Source organism: Typopeltis vanoorti, chromosome 8 (assembly GCF_054136105.1).
Source record: "Typopeltis vanoorti isolate ZY-2024b chromosome 8, IOZ_Tvanoo_1.0, whole genome shotgun sequence".
Lineage (NCBI taxonomy): Eukaryota > Metazoa > Arthropoda > Arachnida > Uropygi > Thelyphonidae > Typopeltis > Typopeltis vanoorti.
Genome location: NC_143556.1, coordinates 73,410,178 through 73,430,734, shown reverse-complemented (window position 1 = coordinate 73,430,734; position 20,557 = coordinate 73,410,178). Strand labels below are relative to the sequence as shown.

The window sequence follows — 20,557 nt, the reverse complement described above, 5'->3', positions numbered from 1 at the left end:
TGTCCTATTCATTCAAAGCAACCATACAAAGTTTCTATAATTTCCTACAATAGATATTCATTATTAGTCATATATTTGTGTGAATCCCATCCATGGAAAGCTGTAAACCTTATTGTACATTAGTACTATGGTTGGGTTAAAGGTTAGATTAAACTGTTCTAGAGAACCAGCAGTAATGACATAACTGATTATTGCAATGATAGTACACTCTCAACTATTGCTTAATTTCATGCCATTTTCTGAAATAGAATTTCATCTTTAGGAACTAAAGGTTATCTAACTTTAAATTACTAAATTTCATCAAAATCTGTCAGCCTGAATAACTTTGTTATAGGCATAAATCCATCCAAAAGTATAAATCAGATTAGTTTGTTTTTCAGTCTTGTGGCAGTTGATGCTAATCAGCAATTATTATTTCCATTGAATCTATGAACAGAAGTATTGTGCACTTATTGTACTTATATATTGTATTTATTGGCATATGTGTGTACAGTTAAAATTTTATAATAAGAAAATGCCAAGTTAATTTTGTTGTTGTTGCTGTATGTATATCCCCTCTTTTTTTTAATACTTAAAAATTGTATTTCTAGGGTTGTTAGTGGTTCTCGTGATGCTACACTTCGTGTTTGGGACATTGACACTGGAAAATGTTTGCATGTTCTTGTTGGGCATGTGGCAGCTGTTAGGTGTGTTCAGTATAATGGAAAGTTGGTGGTTAGTGGAGCCTATGATTACATGGTAAAGGTTTGGAATGCAGAAAGAGAAGAGTGTATTCATACCCTTCAGGGTCATAGCAACAGGGTCTATTCGTTGCAGGTACTATAATTTTTATGATCAGTTGTAATGCCATAATTGAAATGAATGAATATTAGCATTTAAAAATTTTTAATAAATATTTATTTACTACTACATTCAGTCAGTTCTCCCTGCAGAAAACTTATAGGGCCACAGGAATAGTTTGATATAGTGAATATTTTTATTTATTTCATTTTGGCAAATATTACACTACACTGCTTTATTTGGGATGCTTCAGCATAATAGTTTTCTCATAAATTAATAAAACAACATAGTGAATAGTAGATTCTTGACAATATTGCAGTTTAATAATTGGCAGAGTTACTCTTAACATATCATAAACAAACACTTTAGTTACATGTCATATATTTAGTCCATTTCTATGGAAAACTGATGATTTTCTCAGTTCTTTATCTCAGTCAAATGGAGAATTCTAAACTATGAAATTAATTAATCATAAAATTCTGAATATATACCCTTGCCAGGAGGGGTCTGATATTACTACATGATTAAGTTTGCATTATTATTAGCTTCTAATTAACAATTTGCCTCAAATTAGCCTTTTTTTTTATGTTGCTCCCACCCATGAAAAGTTACTTTCTAAACTCTAGTATTTGTCAGGACTCTAGTATTATGTTTATATTTGTCTTTCTGATACTTCTAATTGTATCAGTTCACCTAGATCATGTCTTTGGATCTTTTCCTGACTTCAGCTACATTTTGCTAACCTTTTCTCTCTCTCTCTCTCTCATCCTGCTTAGGTGACTGACCTTGCTACTTTAGATTAATTTTGCTCACACTTTCTTGAATGCTAACAATGTTAAATTCATTCTTAATATCTTCATTTTTAATATAATTGTACCATTAATGTCATCTGCTCATTTTCCTAATTTCTTTTTCTCTGAAGACCTCTCATATCTGCTGAGTCCAGTCTTGCATCATTTTGCTTTATTTCTAACCAACTCTCATATTCTAAAGTTAAAATTGGTTTAAACACTATTGTGTATACCACCAGTTTTATATAAGGGTTTTTTTCACCTGAAAATGGGTTAGCCAGTCTCATGGAGGTGGTATGATTTTTCATCCTTCAAAACAGGCATACTGGCTTCATAGTAGTAGCTGCTTTGGCTATAATTCCAAACAACCACAATCAGCTAAATTTTCTGTTATTCTTAGACGAGTAGAAAGGCTTACCTATTTTTATGTTTATTTTGCCATCTTCACTTTTAAAAAAATTGTGTGTAAAGAGCTGAAATATTTTACTTATTCTGTACATTCTCTATTGTGAATCCAGTGTCTTTTTTTATCTGATTTTAATGCCAGAGTTATTGCAACTCTTATTTCTTTCATTTAGAGAGTACTGAATTTATTTAAGAGTATAATATAATCTGCATAAAGAGCTGAGTTGAATATCCTATTTTGATATCAGTTTTAATGCCAGTTTCCTTCATAACATAAATCCATAATATAAATGAATAACATGAATAACAGAGATTTTGCATCAAACTATCTGCCTTCTGCAGTTCTAATTGCTGCTTTACAATGTACCATTTTATCCCATATATTTGTAGTATTTTGAACAGCTTTTCTCTTAGCACCTTGTACTCCTTTTCCAGATCTTTGTTATATTCTCATTATTTACTTTTACTTTTAAAGGTGTTTCCACAGTTCAGCAGCTGCCTTGTGATCCTCTTCTCCATTGCAAACGTTCATTCCAGGAACCTTTTTGCAACCCTTTGGCTCACATTGCCTCTACATCTCCTCTTCTCCATGTAAGTCAAGGCTGTTATATCTTCCTAGTGGTGACCAATTCATCACTCTCTTGAGCCATCTCTTCTGTGGCATCTGTTGAACATACCCAAGTTCCAAGTTGTCCATCACATTTTCTTGCAAATTCAATCTTTAAATGATGATTTCATTCTGAATTCTTTGAAGGTGAGATATACACATACTTTGTCTTAAGCCATCCATCTGGAGATGGATGGCTTAAGACAAAGTCTGCCCCATATATCAGAACACTCTCTCTCTATTGTCATTTGGAGTAGCATATTTTTAGTTTCTTGCCAGATATTTCAACTCTATGGCATAGCCATTCAGTTGCTTAATAATATTATGGGCTTGGTTAACATGGTCATCTACATCTTTCTCACATGATCCTGACTTAATAGATACTAAGTATCTGAAATGATCTACTGCCTTGATGTTACCGACTAGAAGATCTTAATTTCTGCCAACCACCAGAGAAGGTAAAATTTACTTTTAAACTTCCCAGTTTATCAACCAGTTTGCTCATCTTAAAATTAAAACATCCTGATCTTGAGCAATTATCACTTGATCATCATCAAACAATAGGGAATGAATAAATGACACCGTTTCCATTCTCAGTTCTCATAGCTCTACATGAAGCATTCCAACATGTCAAGGCTGTTCAACCACTCTACCGGCCAGGACGTATATATACGTCCACATTACCATGGATGTGAAGTGCATATTAAATTTGTAATACAATTGATATTACATTGAAATTTATGATGGATATGAAGCTTTTGAGGATTTGTATTTGATCTTTAATGGCTGGTAAGGTGGTTAAGGGATGTTACAAATCCTTAAACATGGTGGGTAACATCCCACATTCTTGTCTCAGACCTTTAGATATTACAAACTCAGCTGATACCATTTCCTCACACTTAACAGCTTCTCTGCATCTTCTAAATCAAACTGATGGTTGACTCACTCACATTCATCTTCTTCATTGAACCCCAGAATCTGCTAATGAGAACTGAATCATAGGCATTTTCAAGGGACATTGAAATCAAGTATGTTCCTGTCTTTTGGCCATTCTTTTTTCTGATCTGTTTTATGATGAAAATATTATCAATGCAAGATATTTCAGCAGTAAAGCCAGCTTGTTCATATGAGGTAGCCATCACACTCATCAGAAATTATATCTTCTTCTAGAACTTCATTGAACATTCCTGTTATTATTCTTGGCATCTGGTCACCTCTATACTTCCACAATTCCATAGGTACTCCTGGGCCAGCTGCCTTCCCATTATGTGATGTTACTAGGACATCTTGTACCTCATCTTCCAGAAATGGATCCATTAGCTTCTGTATCCTCAAATCACCATCTCTATCTCCCTCAATGTATTCCTTCCTATTCTCCGTCAGAAGATCATTAAAATGACTCATCCAGGCTGCCATAGGTATTAACCTCTCTGGATGTAATCTACAGTTTGATGTGCTCATGATCCTCCATGCCTGAGCAGACTTGTTATATAACGAGCAATTAATCTCAGAACAAACTGTGATTCAACATTCTTGCTTAACTTTTTTGTACAATTTTTTTTCACTTTTCTCTTAATAACTTGATACTTTTCCCAATCTTACTGTCTTCCAGAACTAAGTCAAGCTTTGTCCTTCTCAGTGATAGTCTCAACACCTCCTGTCATCCATTCCACCTTACTGTGATTCAAATTCCTTTCAAAGCCAAGTTCCTCCTAAGCTGCCTCATGAACAACATTTTTAATATGATTATGGATTCCACATGCATTCAATCTTTGATTGATCCTACTTGTATACAATCCTCTAATCACATTTCTTGAAGAAGATTGACCATATATCATGGTTCCTTTAGCTTGAAGTCATCATCCTGCTCTTTTCTCCTTTTGTTTCTTCCAGGCACAGTTATCTACACAAGTAATAGGTAGTGGTCTGTGCCACCTTCTGTAACTCTCAATACTCGCATTTCCCTTACAATGCAGCATCTCTGTTGTTGTTTTGTAATTGTGTGGTTGATAATAGACATAAACCTCTTGTATGCTGAACCCAAGTAAATTTATATACTGTGATCCCTTGCTTTTTACAGTTTGAATTGTTTGCAGAAGCCCCCCCTCCCACCACCACCACTTGCATGGATCTGCTCAGGATCTGGCATGCATGATGCATGTGTTTAGTCTGTTTTCTATATACATGCTGCACACACACACATACAGCTGTATATATGTGCATGTTACCATCAGTAAGGCACTGGCACAGGCTGGTCTAGTCGAGTTTTTCATCAGTTGTGAGATTATTACTATGCCATTTGCATGTTGTCTTCCATGAGCACTTCTGTTTTTTTTTTTTTTTTTTTTTTTTTTTAAATTTTCTTTTAAATCCTTATCTACTAAAAATGGGACCTAAATATGACAATTTATTTGAACCAAGAGAAGAAAAAAGTTCTCAATACTGGTAGAGAAAGTGGAACTTTTAGATAAGATTAAAGATCTAAAATCTTTCACATCTATAGGGAAGATATATGGCATTAATGGGTCTACAATGTAGACCCATTAATGTAATTTATAAAAAAGGAGAAGGAAATCTGCACTTGTTTTACAGCTAGTGTGCCAAAGAAGGTAAAGATTGTTTCTCATGTACAGCAAAAGAAAGTGTTAAGTACAATGGAAACAGTGCTGAGTATGTATGTGTGTGGATAAAAAACAATATGAAAAAGGGATTGCCAATTGATTTGACAATTTTAAGAGAAAAAGCAAAATCTCTTTATAACCATTATCATGAGGAACAAGGTGGAGAAGGATCATCTTCTGAAAGTTCTACAAAAAAATCTTCACTGCCAGTCAAGGTTGGTTTGAAGGATTTAAAAGAAGATTGTCTTTAAGAAATTTAAAGGTGAAAGCGACCAATGGATGCTAGTCTTGCAGATCTGTTTAAAGACTAAAAAATTTGAAGCACAAAAATCCATGAATTAGATCCTTCGATGGAAATTGGTCAAGAATTGGAACAGACATTTGCACTATACACCATACTATACAACAAAATGAAGAAGCATCTCCCTATAACACTGTTTTTTCATTAAAAAAATTAATGTTTTTACTTGATTTATAGTGTACAGCATGATGTAAAACTATATATAATTATTAATGACTTTCAAGGCTTACACATGTAGCAAAAATTATATAGAAATTTATTCAAAAACTCCAATATATTTTTTTCATCCAGAGTTACATGGGCATCATCAGGGAGACAGACTGTTAACTACATTCAAAACATGAATCACAATAATGAGTCATAAATCATGTGCATTTCAGCTTGTGTTTCAGATGCAGCTGAAGTATAATACACTATTAGAGTTCAAAGGAACAATTGTAGAAAGTTGCGTAAATAAAATAAAAAATTTAAATAATTATTCATTTTAAAAAAAATTGCAGATACGTTCACTCATCCTCTCACCATCATTCATCACTGAAAATGGCCATTATCAAGTCTTGTGCACAGAGCTCATACGATCTGCTCCTCTGATTTCCTTTTGTTAGATGAACTGAATAAAATTAAAAGCAATATATGTAATGGATACTACAAAACTGCCATTCAAAAAATTATTGATAATTATCATCCTTATACCAGACTATAATCCGATGTGAAAAGAATTTCAATACCCCACCTTAAAGAAGCCCTGTAACAAATAGCAAGGATTCTTTGTAAATTCAATCTATACTCTTCCTTCAAACCACCTTGGAAACTGTCTTCTACCATCTACAAAGGATGCTTTACCACCTATTTTCCTTACCAGGTCTATCAAATACCCTGCTTATGTCATCTGCACTATTTTGGACAGACTGGCCATTCTGCATTGATTAGAATTGAAGAGAACATCAAGACTATATTACATTTTTGGAATCCAGCAAGTCTGGCCCTGCTTCTCTATTGACACTAGGCATGGAGTTCTGTGGAAGCAGACAAAACTTCATTTGAGCAAGTTCAAATTTGATAGTCTTTTCCGTGAATGGTACAAAATCATCCGAACCTGAACTGATCAGACTGTATTCCAGTATCCAAATTTTGGGAAGTGATCACTGTTAATTGTTCATAAGTTTTTTTTTTAATTAATATCTTAAATTATATAGAAATAAAGGATATTAAAGATCCAACATTATTTCAAAGCCAAATATTTTGAAATTTTGACCAGAGCACTTATGAGAATACAATCCTCAGCATTGGAGTTGCCTTAGCTTGCACTACTTAAAAGAAATGAACACTGCCCAAACGTCCACATCCATATATCCACCTTTTATTGATGCGTTTGATAAAGGTTTCTCTGGCAGCTGGTTGGTTCTCTTCAGAGACCACTGTATAAGCAAAGGATCTTCTTCAAAAACTAGATGATCCCCCGGATCACTCTAAATTCAACCAGTGACCCGAAGTATCATTGAACTCGCTACTCAGCGGTGGTTCTATTCAGTGACGGGCTCACCCTACCACTCAGCAGAACTGCTCATATCCCAGGAAAAAGTGTTCACCAGAAAATATCAATCCCCAGAAGCTCAAGAGCTCTCTCAAGGCAGAAACCTTAAGAGAGCAAAAACTCTCATTCAGTACTAAAGAAATTTGATGTTAGAGAGTTGTATTTTTCATAAATGAACTCTTGGTTGGTGTGTAATAGTAATTATCAAAAGAAAGAGCCACATGGCTTCATTTCGATGATGTCAGTTATATAGAAATAGTGGATATTAAAGGTCCAACATTATTTCAAAGTGTACATAGAAACTTGGAAAGATTTGATATTTTATCCAGAGAGCTTATGAGAATACAATCCTTGGCATTGGAGTTGCCTTAGCTTCACTACTTAAAAGACATTAGTGTCCATATATTTCATCTTTTATAATATTAGTGCATTAATAAAGGTTTCGCTTGCTCTTTCCTTATGAGAAAAGGATTCACTTATGAAAAATACAACATCATAAAAGAGTCTCCGTAGCTCAGTCGGTATAGACAAAGTTCTTTGATTGGAAAGACCTGGGTTCGATTCCTGTCTATGACATGAGGAACCTTTATCTGGTTTCTTTCGACTCATCTTTAGTCGAAAGAAACCAGACATGCTGGAAACTCTGGTTTTTTTATTCCCTCAGAACAGGCAAACCAGCTTATGAACACATGGATCTACAGTCAAAAATACATATTTTAAAAGTCCCTCATTGGAGGGCACAACCTCAACCAGTCCTAAGGGACAGTTGAGGAAAATTGGGGAAGCCCGCACAACAACAACAACATCATAAAATCCTTAAAAAATATTCTGACATCAGATTTCTTTAGTATTGAATGAAAGTTTTTGTTCTTAAGGTTTCTGCCGGTCTGAAGAGACCCAACCAGTTCGAAACAGCTATCAGGTCAGTGAAGCGTTTATCGAATACACTAATAAATGGCAAAAATATGGACACTTGGGCAGTGCTCATGTCTTTCAAGTATTGCAAACTAAGGCAAGGCAACTCCAATGCTGAGGATTGCATTTTCATAAGATTTCTGGTCAAAATTTTGAAACTTTCGAAGTTTCTATAAAATTTACATTCCCACAATGAAACCACATCACTCTTTCTCTTGATATTTTAAATTATTTTTATCTATGCAACGTTTTACAATTGTTCCTTTGGATTCTAATAGTGTAATAGCATATATTTCAACTGCAACTGAGACATGCTAATATATGCCTGATTTATGACTCATTATTATGATTCATGTTTTGAATGTAGTTAAGGGTGTGTCTCCTTTATGATGTCCACATAATATTGATTAAAATATATTGGCATTTTTGAATAAAATGCTATGTAATTTTTGTTACATATGTAAGCCATGAAAGTTATTTAAATTCTTCTTTTATGTTAACTAATAAGATATGTATATTTATATACGTAGGATAAAAAAAATATTATTTTTCTTTAGTTTTGATTTAAATGCATTGAAAAATTTAATAATAATTTTTTTCTTATTTTTATTTTATTAGCATTTACTAGAAAGAAAATATCCCTTAAAATAAGGTGTTGAAGAAATGACCCACTGACCTTCTATTAAACACTGAACACTGACAGACAGTTGGGTGTACATTTACTTCCCTTGTGTACTGCTGTAACCTTTGCTGTTCTTGTGTCAATAAACCAACCAACCAACATTTACTTTAAATAATAATAATAAAATGTTTTTCTAAGAAGGGAGTAACCAGGGAGGGGGGGGGCACAGTTATTTGGGGATTTTTGCTATTCACAATACATCTTGGAACACATCCCCTGCAAATATCGAGGGAACACTGCATATCTTTCTGCTGGAAGTATGAATTCATCAACTAGCATTCCTGTGCTTCACACAGTGCAATCAATCTTTTACCATTAGTATTTTCTACATCTTCACCAAAAGGTCCAGCTGTTAAATCCCCAATTTTTTGATTAGTTCTATTGAAGTCCCCAAGTACAAAAAGGTAAAAAAGGAAGGGTCCATCTCAAAGTGGAAGAAGAGAGCAAATCCATCTAGTGGACCCTAGGGCACTGTTGATCCACAGGTCCTTATTCAATATATTTGGACCCCCCTATGATATCTGATGGGATTCCCCATTCACCACCTGGGAATGCACTATCTAAAGATCAGGATTTTCCAAGAATGTTCCCATTACTTCTCCACTATTTTTCTTAAAGTAAAAATCTGATCCTGTTAATCCATATTATTTTACCTGAACCTAGCTTGTTCGGTCCTGAGATTCTCTTCTATGTTTTTTTTTTTTTTTCCCAAATATCCTTGCATAAATCTTACTTGGAACATTCAGTAAGAAAATTCTATTCTCACATTGTTTTATTTCAATTTTTTATGGATGATAGATGCTATGACAGCTGTCCCCTACATATCAGGGATATGATTTTCTGGCTAGGCCTTCCAAATTATGCAGTATAGCCACTGTAAAATACTTACATATTTGAGCATTTCTGAGATGTCATCTACTCAAGCCACCTTTCATTCAGTCTGATATCTTTTAATTCCTCGATTATTGATATGTACTCCTGATTGCATTCCTCTTTAATATTTTCCACCACTCTTCTGCACTTAATGTTTTAATTTAACAGTAAAAGTAATTACTCCAAATGTTCAGAACATTTTCAGTTTTTATGTCACTTTTATCATCTCTGATTCCTTTTACAGTACTTTTTCCTGATCCCCCCCCCTTTTCCCAGTAGTCTCGAGAACATTTTCTCACCATCGTGTTTATATTGTAACTTTTGTTTAGCTATTGTTGCACAGCTTTCTTGCATTTATCTCTCTCTGGGCATCTGCTAACAAAAAAAAAAAAAAATCTTCGCAGTACAAATTTTCCTTTATGTTAACTAATGAGATATGTATGTTTATATACGTAGGATAAAAAAATATTATTTTTCTTTAGTTTTGAATTAAATGTATTGACAAATTTAATAATAACTCACTGATGAAGTTACACATATTGAAGTCTTTTTTTTTTTTTTTTTCATATGACCTTGACCATGATAGAACATTCAAAGCTTGTTTAGGAATTGATTCTTGTATTGGGCCATAGGTGTTTATCCTTAATGAGATAAGCAAAAAAAGTGATTTTGTTCTTCAGGAAAAGCATGACTTGCGCTCTCTGCTTTCAGAAGAATGTCAAGTGTCTGTTGCCTCCACATTGGGCATACAAAAATTTTTTACTGCTTATCATATATCAAAAACAGCATCAGGCAAGCAGGAGGTTTTTTTTTCTCAAAAATAGGTAGAGCAACTATGAAAATAGCATTTAAATAATTGAGTTTCTCATATAGCCCCCCCCCCCTCCCCCTATGCATCAATGAAGGTACAGCATTGTTCATTGAATTCATTCCGTTAATCAGCACTTAAGCTTAAATACTCATCTGCTCAAACTGTTACATAAATGTTTTGTTTTACAGGCTACGAAAGAAAACATTTTTTTTTTTTCATTTAATTTTTTTGCTATAATTTTCAGTATTTTTTATAGTGTTAATTATATTTTGGCTAGGTTCCCAAAAAAAGATGTTTCATTTAAATTTGGAGTTATTATTTTTTTTAATCAAAGTGCATTCACTTGTGTTTAATTTAATATGCATGTTTTATTGGGGGGGGGAAGGTCAGGAATGCATTTTTAATTTATATTTTTTACTAGAATATATATTGTGTCATTATAATAACAATAATAAATCACTATTTAGATAATTTATTAGGAGAAAAAAATTGCTCCCCATTTGCTCACTGATCATGAAATTCTCTTACTGCAAATTTTTTCTCCTAAATAATCATAGGACAAATGATTACAGTGTGGGATGCTGTGAGAAAGAGCTACACAAAGAATTCAACTTGGTTGGATAATCTTTGGAAAATGCCATGAAATGCTCAAAAGGGGGCAACCTGGTCTGCCTTAAAAATATTCACCAGTTGTATACTTCTGAACGTAACATACGGAAGTGAAACATGGACATTGACCAAAAAATTGACAGGCAAGTTGAGGACTGCCTAGAGAAAAATGAAGATCACTGCTTGATATTACCATTCAAGAATGAAAGTGCAATACTTGAGATAGAGCTCAGACTAGAGAGGGAGAGATTGAGATTGTAACAACAGTCAAACAGAGATTCAATTAGCATTGAATAGGTCATTTTGCAAGAAGTAATACTCAAAAATAGACAAAGATAATATCTGAATGATACTTCAGAAATTAAAAGAGAGCTATTAGGAGGATAAGATTAAAGGAGATGGCTTGAACTCAGTAGTGTAGAAGAGATCAAGATAGGATAGAATTTGTGTAAAATTATATGGAGGCCTTCATCCAGCATTGGAGAGAAAAAGGCTGATGAAGAAGAAGAATTAATGATAATAAATGGATGCCCACCGTCTCTGAATTCCCAGTATAGAGATATGATTTGGATCAAAAAATCTAGATACTAGATTATGATAGACAAAGATTTGGAAGATTGACAAAACAAAATCAAAGTCATATTATACATTCGAAGTGTTTCATTTAATTCTGCATTTTCTTTAATAATTTTGGTTGAAATATGTTTTCTTTGAGTCCATCAGGGATCCACCTATCTGTGTAACTTATATTACTGTATTTCAGTTGATTGACATCAAGATTTATTAAATGATATCAGATGCATTACCATTTCTCATATAATTTTAAGTTTCATATTAAATGAAAATGAAGCATTAGCTATGATTCATGCATGCTACTTTAATGTACACAAATAATTTGTTCTAGGGAAGTCATTATATGATGTCCTTGTAAAGTTTTTCTTCAAAAACAAATCCTTTTCAATTAAAATCTTTTAGTAAATATCTAAGAGAATGGTGAGAATTTGAAAAGAGGGTCGACTATTAGATTAACTAATCTGTGGGGCATACTATTGAGGTTATACTGCAAAAATAAAAATAAAAAAAAAAGTACATATCATTATCAGTAGTGTTTTACTAGCATACTCAGCAGTGTGTTAATTAAACTCTAAAATGTTGTATCATGCACTTTTTACAGTGTATTTCCTATTAATATAGTTTGATGGCATTCATGTGGTCAGTGGCTCACTGGATACATCCATTAGAGTGTGGGATGTAGAAACAGGATCTTGTAAACATACTCTTATGGGCCACCAGTCTCTTACCTCTGGAATGGAACTTCGAAATAACATCCTAGTGTCGGGTAATGCTGATTCAACTGTGAAAGTGTGGGATATCACAACAGGACAGTGTCTGCAGACTCTTGCAGGTAAGCGCAAACTTATTATTCTGATTTTGTACCTTCCCCTTCCCTGCCACCAGAATGACAATGAAATCTCATTGACATTAAAGTGTTTATATGAGATGTGAAAATTTCAAACGTTTTCCAGCCAATTGAAAAATAATGTTTGAACCAACATTAATACTGGTGTTAATGTAATAATGCTAATGTGTTATTACCACTAGTATTAATAGTATTACATTACCACCATTATTTATATAGGTTCTTAAGCCATTCCATAGTTTTAAAACATTGCATTATTTGAAGTGGCTGTATAAACAGTTATATGTAAACTGTATATTACATGCTGCATACAGTGATGTGAAAATTGTTCTCACTGAATGGAAATCTCTTTTTATGTTTCCTTTACTGGCTCCCCTTCTCTTCTGTTGATACTTTACATATTTAGATAGGAGAAGAATTTAATAATTTCATCCATCACCTAGTGTGAGAGGACTACCCTATATATTAGAGGCCTGGAGGCTGGAAAATTTTCTGTTTGGTCTCTAGAGTACAGTTTCCAGATTATTTAATCCACAGCCCCTCCCATGATACTGTTGTACAATTATAGATAGATTCCATTAGTCTTTCATGGGTGGGACTCACATTTAAATAAAGAAATTACTGATACCATCTCAAACTTTGATTTCTATTGAGCTATAGAGCTTTTTAGATAGGATTTCTGCTATCCATCTTGGTTTTTAATAATATATTACCATAGTACACCACTGTTAGGCCAATGGGATTCATTGAGGTTAGTTAAGTCTCACACTGCCAGTCAGTCCTTGTTCATTCATTATTCAGTTAGATGCTGAATGCTTTACCTTACCAAGGCAGATTATTACTGGGTTCTGGCCTGATGGAATTTATTGATATTTGTTTTGTTGGAATTTATTGATATTGATATTTGTTCCTCTCTGGCTGTTCACATAATGAACAGCCAGAGAGAAAATAGGCAGTCGAGTTGTGAAGTTAATCGAGTTAATCAAATGCCTTGGAAAAGTTTAGAGCAACATCACACTGGTTTCACTGAATCTTTCCATAGCTTGTGTCTGTTGATGGGTGATTCTGACATGATAATATGCTGTGGATGTGAGATAGGCAGAATCTATATTGGTGGTCACTTATTAAATGGTGAGTTTTCAAGTGGTGAAAAAGTTAACCATCAATGACTTTCCATTATTATCAGTGGGATGTTCTATTATCGATAGAACAGCCCATTGAATGAATGGGATGATTGAAGGCTGAAGGCTGTCTTGGATCTCTTTTCTTTGGGATGGGTTGAATGTAGGCTTATTTCCATGCTGTAGGGTAGATGACAGATGTAGTTGAGTATGAAAGATTGCAAAAGATGATATAGGAAGTTATAATTCTGGAGTACAAGTTTTTAGCACAACTTGGGGGGTGGGGGGGGGCATCAGGTCCCTAAAAACTTGTTTCATCATCATCAAACCATAGGCTCATTCTGCAAATGTGTCCAAATAATTGCAGCTTCCATTTTATAATCTTGTGTCCAATGCCTCCTTCACTATCTTTTTTCACCTTTCTTTGTCCAGTGCACAGTATCGCAGTTTCTGTACATCCATTCCACACCAGTCCTTTATGTCGTCTATCCATTCTCTGTATAGTCTACCTCTCCTGTTTACACCATCCATAATACCAAACATGAATGTCTTTATCTTTCATTCTGCAAATGTGTCCAAATAATTGCAGCTTCCATTTTATAATCTTCTGCATTAGATTCTCCTTTAGTTGCATCTTCTGATAGAGCTCTTCATTTGTGATTTCCTGTAACCATCCTATTCTTAGAATCTTCCTGTAACAAGTTCTTTCAAATGCCAAAATTCTTTTTCTTGATTCCTTATTTATAACCCACGTTTCGGATCCATACAGTACCCCACTAAAGATGCATGTTTCCAGCACTCTTAGTTTTGTTTGCAGGCTGATCACTTTACTTTTTCAGATGTTATCTATGGCTTTCAGATTTGTTCTTCTCTTTGCAATCCTGATCTTTATTTCTTTTTTGCAGTCCAAATCATATGTCATTTTACTTCCCAAATATGTAACCTGTTCTACATTTTCTATATCAATTCCATCCACTTATATCTTTTGTTTCATGTTCTTCTCACCAAATACCATTGTCTTTGTTTGCTTCCAAGCTATTCAGGATTCTCTTGATGTCTTTCTGAGATGGTGAAATCAGGGATACTTTGCCTTCATCATAAATGCAGAAATTAGAAGCAAAGAATGATGTTAGGAGAAGTGAGAGAGATAGAAATCTGAATCAGTTACCAGCCATTTAATAGGGACATGCATAATACTCTTTTTTTTTAAATGATTGTTTCACACATGTAAAGAAAACTAAAATTTATTAAATACTCTTATATATTTTTCTCATTTAACATGAGCATCATTCAGCGAGAAAGCAGAATTGGCTGCAACATTTAAAATATGAGCATAAGAACAAGTCATATAGCATATGCCTACTTCCATGTGTCTCAGTCACAGCTGTGTGAGTAGAAGGAACACTATTAAAGTTCCAGGAAAACAGGTATAGTTATGTAATTTAAATATATATAAATAATTAATTACAATTACTTCCCAAAATTTGCAGATAGGCATACAGTCTGTTCGATTCGATTAAGATTAGAATGATAGTGTAGAGCTTCACCCAATTTGAGAAATAGATGACGAAATTTAAACTGATTGTAGTGTAATGTCTTACATAGGATCTCCTACTTATATTTCTTTTCTGTCTTCTATGAAACTTCACTGGCAAAACCACCTCTTATATTAAAAATAGTTTTGACTTCTAAAAATAAATTAAAATATTCATCTTCAAGAGTGTGAAATTATGTTTTATTTGACGTGATTTCTCTGTTTACAAGCATACCACCCCAAGAAACTCTACAACTTTTACAAGGAGATTATCCTGATGACACGGTTAAATTATTTTTGTTTACTAAGAATGCTAGTTACTTTCCTTGGCAAAATGAACTGGTTTAACATATCAAAGGTGCTGTGATGGGCACTCCTATATCATCTACTTTGCTAGTTACTTCATGGAGCACTTAAAGGATTGAATTTTTAACACCATTTCTCCTCGACCTCATATTTGGTTACATTTTGTTGACAATGTCTCTGAAACAGAACTACGAGAGGGTACCCAAAAATAACCAGAATTTTTTTTTTTTTTTTTTTAAATTAAAAAAAATTAAAAAATCATTAGAGTTTATAATACCACATTCTAGTCTCCTTCAAAGTGCTCTCCATGTGAGTCAATGCACTTGTCCCAACATTTTTTCCCACTGCTGTAAACATTTCTGGAACTGTTAAGCTGGATTAATGTTTATGGCCTCCAGTGACTTTTCTTTCACTTTGTCCACATCAACAAATCGCTGCCCTTAAATGGTTTTCTTTATCTGTGGTAATAATAAAAAAAAAAAAAAAGTCGCATGGAGAGAGAGAGAGAAAGAGAGATCGGATGAGTAGGGAGGGTGGGGAACAACTACCATGTTGTTTTTCATCAAGAACTGTTGCACAGACATGCATTCCAAGGAATGCAAATCTTCTGTTAAAATTCGCTGGCACAAACTCCATGACAAATTTGTCTCTTTAGAAACTTGCTCAATGGTCTTTCAACAATCTTCATTGCCTGACAAACCTTTTTTGATGCTTTCATCATTTCTGCTTGTCGAAGGTTGGCCAGATTGTGGTTGGTCTTCAACTGACATGTCCCCATTTTTGAAACAGAAAAACCACTCATAGACCTGCATTTTACCCAAAGGAAAATTAAAACAAAATTTCATGCACACTCTCTGTTCCTTGTAGTCAGCCATTGCAAAATTGCTAAACTTGCTTGTAAGCACTAACAAAAAAGCATTCAGAACAATGAACTAGTTCACACAGAATGATGTCACTTGCCAGACTGGTGCAGAAAACTGGCACAGTTTTCTGCACCAGTAATTGATCTTCCGAGACAAAGAAGACTAAATAGTTGACATCATGCAAAATAATAAATATTGGATGCTATATATGGGCAAGTAATCATGAAAAGGAAGCAGTAGTAATAGCAATGCCTAGCAGCAGCAGCATCCATAACTAGAAAACGTATGTGCACCAAGTTCAGATTCCAGTTATTTTGGGGTACGCCTTGTACTTCAGTTTTTGGACAAAATTAACTCCTTGTGCACTCGCATCAAGTTTGCTATTGAGTGGGAATCTAACAACAGTCTTCCCTTTCTAGATACCTTAATACATCATAACTCTGCCTATAATGTTGAATTTTTTTGCTTACAGTAAGCCATCCTTCACAGGCAGATATATATCGATGCAGCTTCACATCATCATTCTTCACAAAAGACAGGTATTATCAAAAGCCTCATGCACCAAGCACACAAAATTTGTTTTTCTCTCTTCTATTTGAAAAATTAAATAAAATAAAACTATCACTTAATGGTTATAATGAAACCATGATGCAGAAAATAATCGATAATTATCAGACTGTCAGACTGCAATCTGATGTTAAAAGAATCTGCACACCCTACCTTAAAGTGACTTCTTAACAAGTAGCAAGGATTTTCTGCAAATATAATCTGTATGCTGCCTTTAAACCATCCCAAAATTATATATATATTTTTTTCTTACCTTTTAAGAATAAATTATCACCTCTGCCCTTGCCTGCTGTTTATCAAATACCTGTTCATGCCAACTTTGCTACTTTGGACATACTGGCCATTCTGCTGAGATCTGAATCCAAGAACATCAAGATTTTCTGTAATCAGAAGTGTTAGACCTTGCTTCTCATGCCATTGAACTAAACACAGAATTCACTAGAATCAAAGATGTTGCACTACAATAGGTTTAAATTTGGTCATCTATTTCTTGAATTGTGTGAAGCCTTACATCCATCCTAATCTTAATCAAATAGAAAGTATACCTATCTCTAAGTTTTGGGAAGTAATTGCAATTAATTATTTATATATATATATATATATATTTTTTTTTTTTTTTTTTTTTAAATTACATAACTATACCTGCTTTCCTAGAAGTTTAATAGTGTTTCCTCCTCCTCACACAGCTGTGACCAAAACACATGGAAGTATGCACATGCTGTATGACTCATTTGTGTGTTCATATTTTAAAAGTTATAACCAATTCCTCTGCTTTCTACCTGAATGATGCTCATGTTACATTGAGCAAAATATATAAGTGTATTTAATAAATTCTAGTTTTCTTTATATATGTGAAACTGTTATTTAAAAAAAAAAATAGTATTGAAAATAGTATTACGGAAATTTGGATGGATAGAAGTTGCACCTAATGGCTTGGGGAAGGGATCAGATTGCTTAGCCCTTTTAAATGGCCCCATTTGTATTTGTTAATAGTCTTTTTGCAGCTGTTGTATGCTACCATGTATTCTCTGTGGGATGGTGGAAATTTTGGTTTTGAGCTGCTTGTGATATTCTGAATACTTTTTTTTTTTGGACTGTCTTGGCACAATTTTTGGAGAAACCCAAGGCTTGGCAAATGTAAAGAATTTGGAGTGGAATGGAGTTTGAAGACCTTCATTCTTATAAGAATAATTTATATTATTCAGTTTGGTTCAGAAGTCACTTAAAGGGTCAAAGTTAGACAACTAGGAGGAGACCTCCACGTACCTTTCAGGAATGCAGACCAACTATGGCTTTTGACCTAATGTCCAATCCTGACCTTCATGGGTAGCACCTTATTAGTAGGTATCCATTGGATACTGAATGAATGAATGAGGTTATGTTGACTTAAACCAAAGGCAAACAGTGAAAAGTCAGCTACTGAAACTCAGCATCATTCAGAATTCAAGATAAACACCAGAATCATCAGTGGAAAAGAAGTTGAACTTGCAGAAAAATTACAGATATGCTATGCAGGGTAATTGATCTTCCGAGACAAAGAAGACTAAATAGTTGACATCATGCAAAATAATAAATATTGGATGCTATATATGGGCAAGTAATCATGAAAAGGAAGCAGTAGTGATAGCATTCAACACTAAACACAAAGATAAACTTCTTGATTTGCAGCCAGTTTCAAGCAGAGTTATTTGGACAAATTTCAAAATGGGAAATTGGATAATGAGACTTATTTGTGCCTGTGGACCCATAGAAGACTCTCCTAAAGAAGAAGTGGAGGAATTTTTTAAGGCATTAGAGAAGAACGGCTGTTACACACAAAAAAAGAAAAGTGTGTCCGTGTTAGAGATCTAAACAGCAGGATAGGAAATGATTACCAGACATACAAAATGTCATCTCTGAAACACTTGCTAAGAACTTTTAATATACTTTCTTTTTTTGGCTGCCTCCTTAATTGAATCAGTATTTTTTACTAGAAACAAAGTTTAGTCCTTATGTTTGAACTCCCGTTTTTTCTTGAATAATATTTTTATAGTTGGGTGTATAGTAAGTTTTTCAAGATAAAAAAAAAGAGAAAATTGTTTAAATGTTAAATATCATATGCTGAATCAAAGAACATAAACAAAATTTTACTAAAGAACAAAAAAGCAAGTAAAAGTAGATTTACCTATATGTATGTATATAGAAAAATGTACATTTCTAAAACTTTTTAGAAAAGAAAAATCAATTGTACAATGCTTATAGCATGCATAATGACTTTTCTTTCTCTCAATATGTTTTTTACTGCTTTTCTCTAAAATTGACTTCTATTTTTTCTTTACTTGACTAAATCAGCTTTCTATTTATTTATTAGTTGTTATTTTGTTTTTTCAGGCGCAAATAAGCATCAGAGTGCAGTAACCAGTCTTCAGTTCAACAATAAGTTTGTCATAACCTCTTCCGATGACGGAACAGTAAAACTGTGGGACTTGAAGACCGGTGAATTTTTGCGTAACATAGTAGCTTTAGAAAGTGGAGGAAGTGGTGGTGTTGTGTGGCGGATACGAGCATCTTCCACCAAGCTTGTTTGTGCTGTTGGTAGTCGAAATGGAACAGAAGAAACAAAGCTTCTCGTATTAGACTTTGATGTGGACTCAAAATGATGGCGGTAGATTTAGAACTATGAAATGACTTTTATTAAAAGCTAGAAATTTAAATTTCAAGATTTGACTGCCAAGATGCAAACTTTCCAACAGACTTCTAGTTAATCTTTGCCTAAAAAAAAAGCTTATATTCTGTGCCACATGACGAATCTCTGGGTGAAGTCAAAGACAGCTGTGACTGTTAATGGGAAATTGATTTCATAAATGCTATTCCAGTTAAAGATTTTTGTATTAAAATTCAGTCAAAAGGTACCCAGTGGATAACTATGTATTTCATGTTTGCTTATCCATCATGGAACTAAAAATATTTCAACCTGTGGTATGGAACTGTTTCCTTGGATGTAAACATTAATGAGCCTTGTGTTAGTGACTGTGAAAATTTGATTCTTAACATTAGTGTTCGCCTTTGTTTTGTCTATTTGTGCTGGACACATGAAGTGGTTGTCCTTTATATTTCTTCCCACCCAAACTGTCAACACGGACATCTTGTAAATAAATTGCCATTTTTGGTATGGTTGTTGATTTTATTATAGTATATATATTTTTTAAAAGTGCTTAATATTTTCTTCCCCTTGGAGAAACAATTCTGGAGTTTACTTACATAAATGTCGATTTATGCAGAAATAGTGAGTTATTAAGAGAAACTTTTGGACCTAACCAACATAAAATAAAACCTTTATGTGTATATTTGATTTTGGATTTAAAGTAAAAGTTGATTTAAAGCTATAAAGAATTAAAATTTCTTGTGAGTTTGAAATTTCATATTAAGAATTAATTTTAAAATGTCTTATAAGACATTTTTTTATAAATTCTGTTTTGAATTAATTTAGTAAATATCAATGGAAAAGTGAGAGTTGAATGGGGGGGAAAGTGGTAGAGCTCCCCCAATGTGCAGAGTTTTGAATGAGCATGATAGTTTTTAACTCTTATATTTTGTATGGATGCTTTAAAATTGATTATATTGCATTCAGTTTGAAAATGGCACATAAAAGGAACATTATCCTTTTAATTGGTAAGATGAATAATGTACACTTTTAAGAGTATAATGCAAAAATGTAATACAGAATTTGACAGAGGTTCTTGATTTTTATAAACTTGTTTCAAAAGAATTCTGAAATTAGTAGTTGTACAATATATTTTAAACTTACATTAGTACAAAACTTGTTGAATTTTGGATA

The 20,557-nt window shown here is 33.6% G+C and overlaps 1 protein-coding gene across 2 annotated transcripts in view; it reads left to right on the top strand.

The window, feature by feature from the left end:
• Positions 1–19,891, top strand: part of LOC150104101 (F-box/WD repeat-containing protein 7-like) — a 234,683-nt gene extending 214,792 nt beyond the window's left edge. For both annotated transcript variants that reach the window (XM_090396763.1, XM_090396761.1), the window contains exons 10-12: positions 591–816; positions 12,124–12,334; positions 19,111–19,891. In XM_090396763.1, the coding sequence (XP_090252889.1) occupies positions 591–816; positions 12,124–12,334; positions 19,111–19,379 (706 nt within the window). In that variant the 3' untranslated portion in view covers positions 19,380–19,891. The remainder of the gene's footprint in view (positions 1–590; positions 817–12,123; positions 12,335–19,110) is intronic.
• The last annotated feature ends 666 nt before the right edge of the window (positions 19,892–20,557 follow it).